The sequence below is a fragment of the Pyxicephalus adspersus genome, chromosome 4, assembly GCF_032062135.1.
Source record: "Pyxicephalus adspersus chromosome 4, UCB_Pads_2.0, whole genome shotgun sequence".
In the NCBI taxonomy this organism is placed as follows: Eukaryota; Metazoa; Chordata; class Amphibia; order Anura; family Pyxicephalidae; genus Pyxicephalus; species Pyxicephalus adspersus.
The window spans coordinates 58,360,603-58,371,712 of NC_092861.1; the positions used below are offsets into that span (position 1 = coordinate 58,360,603).

The 11,110-nt window shown below is 36.1% G+C and overlaps 1 protein-coding gene across 2 annotated transcripts in view; it reads left to right on the top strand.

The window, feature by feature from the left end:
• Nucleotides 1–11,110, top strand: part of LOC140328579 (solute carrier family 12 member 9-like) — a 115,986-nt gene that overhangs the window by 98,781 nt on the left and 6,095 nt on the right. For both annotated transcript variants that reach the window (XM_072408305.1, XM_072408306.1), the window contains 2 exons: nucleotides 4,631–4,823; nucleotides 8,937–9,111. In XM_072408305.1, the coding sequence (XP_072264406.1) occupies nucleotides 4,631–4,823; nucleotides 8,937–9,111 (368 nt within the window). The remainder of the gene's footprint in view (nucleotides 1–4,630; nucleotides 4,824–8,936; nucleotides 9,112–11,110) is intronic.

Below are 11,110 nucleotides of genomic sequence, written 5' to 3' on the forward strand. Positions count from 1 at the left end.
AAGGCAATGCATTGAATACATCTGTCAGCACATCAGTCATTCTACCATTATCCATATACTTTGTTCTATTCTAAAATCTAACTTATACTATAACAAAGCAATATAAAGTTTTCTCACTTTTATTTTTTTTTTTGCTACAATCTCTGAAATATCTTCATACCTTGGAATGCACATCTACATTGCCAATATAGCCCTATAAAGCTGTACTTCCCTATTGCATATCATATGCACCCCCAACAGGTCATATATTTCAGATTTCCCTTGGATAAGGCAGCTGGAATAATTACTGATTTGGAGATAGTCATTAATTCATTTGTGGAATATGGAGCAAAACATGACCTGCTGGGAGTTCCTGGGGAATGGAGCACTATTCTAGAGCAATAAGAATCCTGAGGTTTGCCGGCACTAAAGTAAAACATAAATTGAGACAGGTCTTAGCTTTTAAAGCTGAACCCCATGCATCCAAAAACACTGATTAATTCATTTTTGTATTTATTTAAAGATAATGTATGTTTTTAAACGAAACAAATGTAAGCAGCTACATTTGTCTTTTAAATCCTCAATAATCCCATGTACCTACATTATTACTAGCAGGGACCAATGCAGGGATCAATGCAGGGAGTCCTAACTTGTTGAAGGTGGGGGGGGGGCAAAAAGTGCAGGTGGTAAACAAAGTTGGAGGTGGCTAATGGTGTATGGCTGGTAGTTTGCCACTCTTACCCCTACCATTTTAAACAAATGAGGGTCTGGGGGGAACACTGAAGTGATTGTGGCAGTAAAAAGTCCATTTGTTGGGGTCAGTAGCAGCAGTAATACCCTTTATTAATTGTTCAGGCCAACAAGTGTTAGGGTTAGCAACAACCCCTAGCAAATGCCAAGGTTGGCAATCAAAACCCCCAGAGAGTATTAGGGCAGGGTGATCCAGCAAGCCTGGAATAGATTTGTTAAATATTTTCAGTACCGGACCAGATCTATTCCAGGTTTGCTGGAACACCCAGTTTCGCTTTGGAAAGTATATCCTCTCCAGCCTTGGAAATGTTTTATAAATCAGGCCTATTGTGGCTATTATGTTTTCCCCATTATTATTATTATTATTAGTGGTAGCAATAATAATGGTAAGTATATAGACTTGGACCAACAGGAAGAGCACACAAAGATGAAACACCAGAGGACAAGAGAAGAGACATAGGTAGATGTAAAAGGCTAGAGTTGTCCTTTGCATTAAAGGCTAAAAGGGCCCATTAGCCGAAAATCATACATTTCACATTGTCTTGATTATCTTTTATTATGATATGCAAATAAAGTTGCTTTTTTATGAAATTAAATTCTTAAAGTACCTTAAAAATCACATATTTTGGCCTATTTCCCAGTGGAGGTCTTTATTTCTCCAGATAGATGACTTGACCCTTCGCCTATTGGCAGTAGAGTCTTCTCCCAAAAATAGGGATCTTGAGCTTTTTGTAAATCCCTCTGTGAGGCCCAGTGACATCACTAAAGGAAGAGGTTGGAACTCAGATAATAAGATAATCAAATGATGACCAGATAATATGATAAAGATAACAAGATATTTGTTTTTTAGGCATATTTTTTTCCCCCATAATTTATTGTTTTGTGCACAGCGGTGTATGCGTTTTAATGTAAGGTCTGTTTGAACCATGAATGTACTGTGTTAAACATTTAAATACATTTGTATTTATAGATTGTCCTATTTCATTGCATTTTAAAGTTTGCTAATAATACAAGCACTTTCATATGTTCCACACAAGTGACCTGGTTTCCAGAAGTGCTGTCTCACTGTGTGCTGTATCGATTTTTATTGCTTTTAACCTGATGCTGATTCATTCTCACACAGTTTCTGTTTTGCCTCTCTTCGGAAGCTTGTGTTTTAAACATTTCTAGTTATAAACTAAAAGGTATCATTTCGACTGCAATTTATTTAGTTTTCCTAGCTGGTGTGGTACAATAGTTGCTTCTGATTTTCCACTTCCTAATATACCATTAGGCTGCATTTAGACACTTAGACATGTTACCACAACACAAAGTAACATAAGTAACTAGTTTCTGTGAAGTTTGAATGGCACCACTAGGGCAACACAACTGGGTTGTAGCATAAGGAGAAGATGGGCCCTTTGTGACATAGAGCATTGTTAGTCCTTCAGAATATAAATGAAAATATTCAGAAACAGACCTTAGATGTATTATATCCAAAACATCTGGTATTTATGTCTTATGTACTGGAGATATCCTTGACTCTCTATATTTTAGTATTTTTCATTTCTTACAAATTCATTCAAAGTCAAACACTTCATCCTAATTAATGAGGAGAACCTTGTATTTTTGTATCATCATTTCCTGGGTCTTCCTTGGCAATAGCTTGTCTCTACATGTATTCCCAGCAGGAAATGCTCATGCAGGAGCCTGCCCCACTATAGTCTTGATTATGGGCAGGTGAAAACCACAGGAGATACAACTCATAAAAGCTCTTACAATCTGTCACCCATAGTTTGGACTTTGGTTGCTGATTGAAAAGTGCAGATAATCCTGGCTCAGATGAGCTAAAAATCTCTTAACCTCTTCTGTTTCATTGTCAACAGATCTATAAAAGTACATTGCTTAGACCAAAGTTGAGAAATATATTGTAGGCCTTATGATTGATAGAAGTCACAAAAATAGAATCACAAGAGTATATAATGTGTAGTATATAAGCAGCAGTATGAAGAAAAGAGTTTATGGGTTACAACACCAAAGGGTTACAAGAGCACAAAGTCTTCATTCTAGCATGAATTTTTTTTGTGACATTTAGTGTCATTGTAAACAAAATAAGTGATTGGGGACTACCGTGTCCTGGCAGAAACTAATTTTATTATTACCATCAATTAAAAAGTAAACAGTGTAATCTATGCATGTTGTCAACCACACTAAAGCTGCCGTACACACGTCAGATTTTTCTCGCCCGATAATCGGCATCGGCCAGATATCGGGCGAGAATCTGGCGTGTGTACAGTTGGCGTCGTTCATCGTCCGTGGATCCATCCTGGCGGATCCACGAACGATGAACGACAAGCGATCCTAATGCAAGGGAAGGGGGAGAGCGCGCAGCAGGGTGCCGCTCCGTCGTTCTCCCCCTCCCCTCTGCATAGAGCAGAACGGTGCTGTATGTACAGCACCGTTCATGCATCATGTAGTCCTTTGTCGTTGGAAAGGATTGTGAAAGATCCTTTCCAACGACAAAAATTGCAAGTGTGTACGCAGCTTTAAACTCCACTTTATTGACAGGATGACCTTTATTTTTGTGACCACTAGCCAGTCTTTTACCAATGCCACAAAGTCTTATAGTGATTGGTTTATTTTATATATTAGTATGAATAATGAACAGTCAGCGTGGTACGAATACCAGAATTCTGTTACAAGTTGATACATTTCATGAAAGAGATACTGAAAAAAATGGTATTAAAATGGCAAAGTATTGCCAAAGTATTTTCTTAAAAGGCTGCTTCACCTTTTAGGGAAGACAAGCAGAAATAGAGTAGAAAGAAGGGTCAAATAATATCTAAGTTTCTTAAAAGAGTGGGGGAAAAGAACAGATTTAAAGATGAGTCTTAATTATATAATCATGGGATTATCACAAGCTCAGTTGGTGCTAAAATATGCAAATGAAGGTTTTATTATCAGACTCGGTGTGAAGTGCAGTATTATTACTTATTGCAAGAAAAATGCATGCTGTGGTTGGCTTCTCATTGAGACCAATGATGTACTTATAAAGCACTAGTTTTGTATTTATCTCATGTCAGAAATGTATTCAAATCTTTTTCACATATGTATTTGCATTTTTATAAAACTGTCCAGAATTTCACTAGTCTGACAGTATGTCATTATTTAAAATGTTAGAAGTTTGTATAGATTTGAACCTCCCTAATATTCACACACATATTCATCATTATGCATATGTCTCATTTTACATCCCATGTGTTCTGTATGGTAATATTTATTGATAGATTGGTATGTACCACACAGAACAACTGTTTTAATAATTGCTTTTTTATGTTTATGTTGGAGGGATTTGGTCCTCTCTGCACAGCTTCTATGGAAATATCTACTGGGTTCCAAGAGCTGCAGAGTACAGCTAAAAGTCAAATTGAATCAGATTTTAAAATCCATGTTATGGACAAGCTTGATCAGTTGTAAAAGAAACTAAGGAGACACTAATTAAACACTGAAATTCAGTGCTGTTTGGATGTGCACAAAAGCAATGATTGTGCTAATATATACAGTGTATCTAAAGCCAGAACCTTTTCTGTTTTAGTGTGGATAGAGTTGGGAGAAGTTATCAAAGCCTGGCAAGTTTTTCTACTTACTGTATGTTTTTAGTTTGAGATGAAGATTTTCCCCACATCATCATAAAGTGAAGCCAGTGAGAGCTGATGTTTAGGAGATTTACTCCATGATCTCAATAAATTCCATAATTTTACATCAAGAATTACAAAAAATAAATACATAGTAGACATTAGTACACAAAACTATCATATATATTACTATTTTTTCATATGTATTTATATCACAATTATTTATCATATTATAACATGATATGTAGCATGACAAACGTTTCCTGTTTTTTTCTTCTCTTCTGTAGGCCAACATTTCGTTACTTTACTTGGTATACCTGTATCCTTGGGATTTTGGGATGTGTCATCATGATGTTCCTTATCAACGCCATCTATGCCTCTGCCAGCATAGTCTTCATGTTAATCCTCCTCCTGTGCCTGCATTATATGTCTCCAAGCCACAGTTGGGGCTATATCTCCCAAGCCCTCATCTTCCACCAGGTGAGTTAATATGTTATCTATACTTTTGTATGTATGTGCATTTTTATCATTTTCACTTTACAGCATTAAAGTCATGAGAATTCTACAGGAAGAAATTTAATGATGAACACAGTCCTATGTTCAGAAACTCGAAGAAGGGTGAACCCACAGACTGTGGTTGGTTATGCAGTGTACTAGAAGGTATTTATTTTATTTAAATTGATAAAGACTATTTATCATATATTTGAACATTTTTGAAATCTTGTGGCCTCTCAAATCCTATCTTTATCATTTTAAATAAAATAAGTGCATATGTTATTTTAGGGATGAGGCACATTAAAAAATTTGCTGGAGGATATCTATTTGTTTCTACAAATTTACTACAAGGTGCATGATTTGGGCCTATTGTGACTAGTGTGTCCAGTCTAAAAGTGGATTTGTGTTTCTTCAGACAAAAGTTTCCAATTTAAGTTTCACAAAGTTGTAAAGATAATATCAAAACATGTAAAAAAAACCTTGTTTAAGCTTCCCTATGTCATATTATAGGAAAACATTCCCTCCCACAGATTATACTATTTGTCATTCTAGGATTAAGCTACATACACACAGTCCAATTTAGTCCATAAAGGCCACAAACAAGCCAGAATTTTCATATAAGAAACACACCTTACTAAACATACAGCTGTCTATAGGAAAAATACTTATACAAGTGTGCAGATCCTGGTACTTGAGCAATGGATTTAAACAGCCACAATTTATAGTATGCACTCCCTACATTGTTTTGTATGTTTACACCAAGGTACTGGCTGTTTTGTGGACCTCACCTTGTTAGTTTACATATAAGCCATATGATTTATTTACAATGTGTGCAATACTATCACTGATGTCACTGTAAATATTTAATTGTCTGTTTTTATGATCCCAGAATTTGGAGCCATACCAATCTATCCGCATTCTTTAATTCCCATTGAAATATGGGGTATGGTACACAAAATAGACAGCTATACTGTGCAGTTACAATGCTGTATGGAAGTCCCAGTATAAACTGTACATTGTATGTGCCTTTAAAAATGGGGCTGTCAATAGCTGGAAAAGGCTTTAATGTGGGGTAATTGTATCATGCTGGAGAAAATTCAGAAATGTGAAATCTGTTCTGAAAACCATACAGTCCAGATTGCAGGCTATCAGCCAAGCCATTGAAAAATTCCTCCGGCAATGTAATGAAACTTTGTGCATTTCAAAAGGCATGTTTTATTTTATACTATAGAGAGCATATAAATAATGTATTACATAATATGAATTCTAATCGGATGTATTTACTTGTACATTAACATTCTTTACAACCTATATAGTTAAGTATGGGTACAGTAATAGAATTTTTTAGTGAAATATTGTGCATTTATGTAGTGTCTGCAGAATTCCATCAGGAATTCCATCTTCTCTTTCCTATGCAACTGATGGTGGAGTCTCATTGTGCAGACACAAAGCCCACCACCTGTTTCATCTCCGTAGTAAAATCACCCGCATTAGTCTCTAATGTAATATTATTACTGGGCTCACTTATCTTTTCATAGCTGCCTCTCTGTTTAATACAAAGCTTTTGACACATACCAGGGAGAATGCTGTTTTTTTACATACCTCGTTAGCTGTCCATTTATTCTGTTATTCATTGTTCTGTGTTTCCTTGTTAACTCTTCTTCAGTCACTACGTAATGCCCATCTAAGCCATGACACTGAGAAGAAAGAATGAAAAGCCTTCTAACACAACAGTATCATTATTTTTAAATAATTTCAATTTAAAATAAGTTCTATTGAATTGAAGAAATATTAAAAACTATGTGAGAGAAAGCACTTGTGTTAGATCAGGGGAGAAAATGCTTGAGCTTGAGCAGCTTGAGCAGCTTGAGCAGCCAGCTCACCTACAACATTTTACATTGTTTTTTGTAAATTAAACCCCTGCTCTATTACTACATTTCTTATATATTCAAGGAGTTTAGTTAAACTTGGTCATCAGGACTGGCACAAGCAGACTCTGTGTGCATCTGGCTTATTCCCTTTATTAACAGTCAAAGTTTACAGCTTAGTGATTGATATTGTTAGAAAAAAATGTTCAATGCCAGGGAATTAAATCATCTTGAAAAGGGTGAAAGTTTTTTTTATTTATAACTGACATCCAGGGAGCAGTTTTTATTTATGTTTCCTTCATCACTGTGATAAATTAATCCGATTTATTTGCTCTCTAACCCTGTTAGACAGGTAATTAAAAGCGGGCTGGAGTGCTTAACAGCCAGTAAGGTGAAATCAAACAGATAAGGACTGGGATTAACACCCCCAGCATCTTATAATCAGAAGCTGTTATATGGGGAGTGTTAGTACAGTACAATAATACATGTGGACCTGTAAAGCTTATGACAGTGCTTTACCTTGATAATTTAATTCCATTATTGCTACCCCTAACCTACCACAAGACAGATTTCTCTGTCTGTCCCTAGTTCTTTTTTTACATGAAAAAAGTGCTAATATTATTAATAATTCAGTGGCATTCAGAGTTCATTAGAGAGGCCCTCCATTAAACTTTGAACTTTGTTTCTGGTTTTTAATGGAGGAAGGATCAGAACAGAAAGTCATTTTTTGTTTTTGTCTTTATCCTTACAGGAGGGATTTTGTCACTTTTACTGCTGGCAGCTATAGGTCTCCTTAACTATTCCCTTCAACCTTCCATCCGTCCAGACAAAAAAAAAAAATGACCTAAACAAGTAAATTATCAAACCAAATGTTATCCTAAACCAATAGCCATAACTGTGTGCCATTTTGTGCTGTGAGAACCCAACCAGGTCAGACAGGCCTTCAACCAGTCCATGTTCTCATAGGGCCCAAAAACTAACAAGTGTCACTTGGCAAAGCTTGCTGGCTGACAAATAAGTGAAAATAAATCTCACCCAACACCTACTAGAACTGGCATCTCTATTAAACGATATTCCCATTAAATCTGGGTGACAATTGTAAGAGTTTATATTTGCCTTTAATTTCTGTCCAAGTGAATCTTCCCAACAGATGCACAGAGCAAAAAAAAAAATGACGTATGTTTTAACCCTTTTCTCTCTTTTTAATATTATAGAAAAAGTTGGCATTGTACTTTTAGCACGGGAAAGAGCCATGTCTTGTGGCTTTTTGCTGATTTGCTGATGAACCTGCAAGCTGTCAATAAATACAGTTATTATTTTGTAACTCTTCTTGTGTGAATAATAGATGGCACTAACGTTTAATGGAAAGCTAAATTATTGTTTTGCTTAGTCGACCTCTTAAGATTATGGCTTTAAAGCACACACAAAGCATATTAAACTAATGTCTGGATAGGAATCTTATAACAAACACAAAATGCTGACTATGTGTTGCTGACTTGCCTAAACCCCTATTTTTAACACGTCTTTCTGATGTTATCATTATTATAAAGGAGAACAAAAAAGCCACAACAGTGTATATTAGGTAAATTAAGTAAACTAGGACCTAATAAAAATAAAAGTCTACATTGCACAGACGAGTAAACAGAAATAGACATTTACCATCAAAAGCGAAAAAAATGAGAAAGAAACTTAATGAGAAACTTAATTAATGAGTCCAAACCCAGGTTGTTCCACTACTGAAAACTTGTAAAAAATGAGTGGTGATTGTTATGTATGTTCTAATCAGTATAAATCAATATAAATATTGGAAGGTCTTCATGAATGTTTGAGCATGGTAGGTGTGTTTCCTAGACAAATCATAGGGTTCCTATGTGCAGCTAGCATATAGTAACCTTTTGTATACCAGATGTGCATGTGCATAATGGCAATGGCATGGGTGAGACATAGAATAAAGGAGTTTTGCATTTCAACTTTTGGTGTGGTTGTTCATTTTTCTGCATGTTAGGTCTGGTGTTGTTTTCCTGCTTTTGCCATGTTCAATGTTGTTAATGGGAAGATCAGTGTAATGTACAATGTAATCGTTTTCACTTTCAAGTAGGGTTCATGGTTTGGGTTATAATTTTAAGTTTTAACAAAGAAGAATTAGGTACAAATCCAAGATGAAATACAGAAAGTTATGTTTATTGATTGCTGATATTATATCACTCTGTTGATGTTCTTCTGTGTCTAGGTAAGGAAGTATCTACTCATGCTGGATGTACGAAAGGAACATGTCAAGTTCTGGCGTCCACAGATTCTGCTACTGGTCTCTAATCCAGAGAAACATAAAAATCTCATCACCTTTGCAAATGATCTGAAGAAAAGTGGCCTTTTTGTGTTGGGCCATGTAAGACTAGAAGAGTTAGGTATGTACATTACAAAGGCAAAAAATACACTTTGAGTAAAGCTGAACTCCAGGATAAGAAAATATTGTCCAAGACCACAAGTTATGTGTATTCATTTTATTCTTTATCTTTGTAAAAGTTAAGAAACATGAGGTGGTCAATAGTACAGAAAAAAAGATCCATTACATAAATCAAAGAAACACAAGCTCCATAATAAAAGAGAGCACTAAGATGTATCAGCATACTCGGGCATAGGTCCATCGATAATGAGATATAAGTAAGTATTTGAAGATACATGCCAAGAAATACATCCAGAATGGTAGAAAGCCTGATGTAGAAATTAAGTCTGCAAAACCTTAAAAGGGAATATAAAATAGAGGGAACAGAGAAATGAAAATGTGGGAATGGGGTAGTCAAAAGAAAGAAAATACCAACAACAAGAAGATTAAATAGAAAACAAGTATTTTCGGGCAAAAGAGTTTTATTTTCTGTAGAGAAAAGACATCAATATGAGTCATGTGTATTCTTACTGGAATACTCATGAACTGGTCTTCCTCTTTGGTGGGGGTGACTTCTTTGGAGGTCCTCCCCACAGCTCTGATATCTGCACACCCTATGTGTAGCACAGTGATTATATCACCACTGCGGCAATATATTTATTATATATTCTATCTTAATATATTTAAGATTTTTTTTACGTGTGTTTAGAGTTTATCTTTAACAATCTACCCAGAATTACTTTTACATATTGTAGCCATAATGGCAAACTTTCAACAATTTCAGATTGCTATTACTTTTTGTCAGTCTGTTTTGTTCCTAAAGTTAGGTTTTGTATGTTGCTGTGACACTGATACCACCTGAGGTTGCATATTATATACTGTTCATAAAGCAGAACATTCTTTGGGCCTGATTTATGAAAGCTCTTCAAGGCTGGAGGGAATACATTTTTGGAAGTGAAGCTAGGTGATCCAGAAAACATGGAATAGATTTTTAAAGCTCATTTGCTTTTTGCTAGCATATGCTTTGAATCCTAGACCGGATCCATTCCAGGTTTGCTGGATCACCCAATTTCACTGATGAAAGTGTATTCTCTCCAGCCTTGGAGAGCTTTCATAAATCAGGGCTTTGACTTAACCCCATTTACCACACATCCGGTTTACAGCCATGCTCATCTCTGGCCAAAATCTCAGTGGTGCCCAGACCTCATACAAGGCTGAACATTTCTTTTCCCTGCCTCATAATCTGCTTAATAATGGTGGGTCACTGATGGCAGTGATGGCAGTGATAGCAGAGCACACAGTGGTCATGAAATCCAAAGCCTGAGCAGGAAGCAACATAGCAATAGCCTAAAATGTATTACATGGCAAGCCTCTCTTTCACCTGGTTTTAACAATTATATCTGAAGGTTTTATATAGTGAATGAGAGAATATCAGGTGTGGTATAGAGTTGCACTATTGGGAGATCATCATCCTAACTAGTATATAAATACAGGTAGTCCCCAAGTTATGGACATCTGACATACAGACGACTCCTAGATACGACCAGGGCTTCCCTGCCCGCTCCTGTGCAGGGTGGAGGCTGGATGGGGCGGAGGGGAGTGATTTGCATGACTTGCAGAAGAAATCTTTTGCTAAACACAGCTGAGGTTGTGGGTGGTCTTAAGGACTGATCCCTTCTGCAACATCTTGTAACTCTTTAATGACCAAGACAAACTCTGCAGTTGTTTGTTTTTGCATATTAAAGCACAGCTTGTGCCAGAAGTTAATGAATGTCTAGGCTCCATAAATATTTTTTTTCATGCTTTGTTTGTGATTAACTCACAGTGAGGATTTTATACAGTAACTGACACCATGCTTTCTAATGATATGTTAGGACAAATATCTGCCCCTTGCATTTATTAAAATAATCTACCTGTTCCGACTTACATACAAATTCAACAAACCTACAGTCCTTATCTCTTATGTAACCCGGGGACTACCTGTACAGTTTTTGGACTCTCAAACTGTCAGATATGCAATA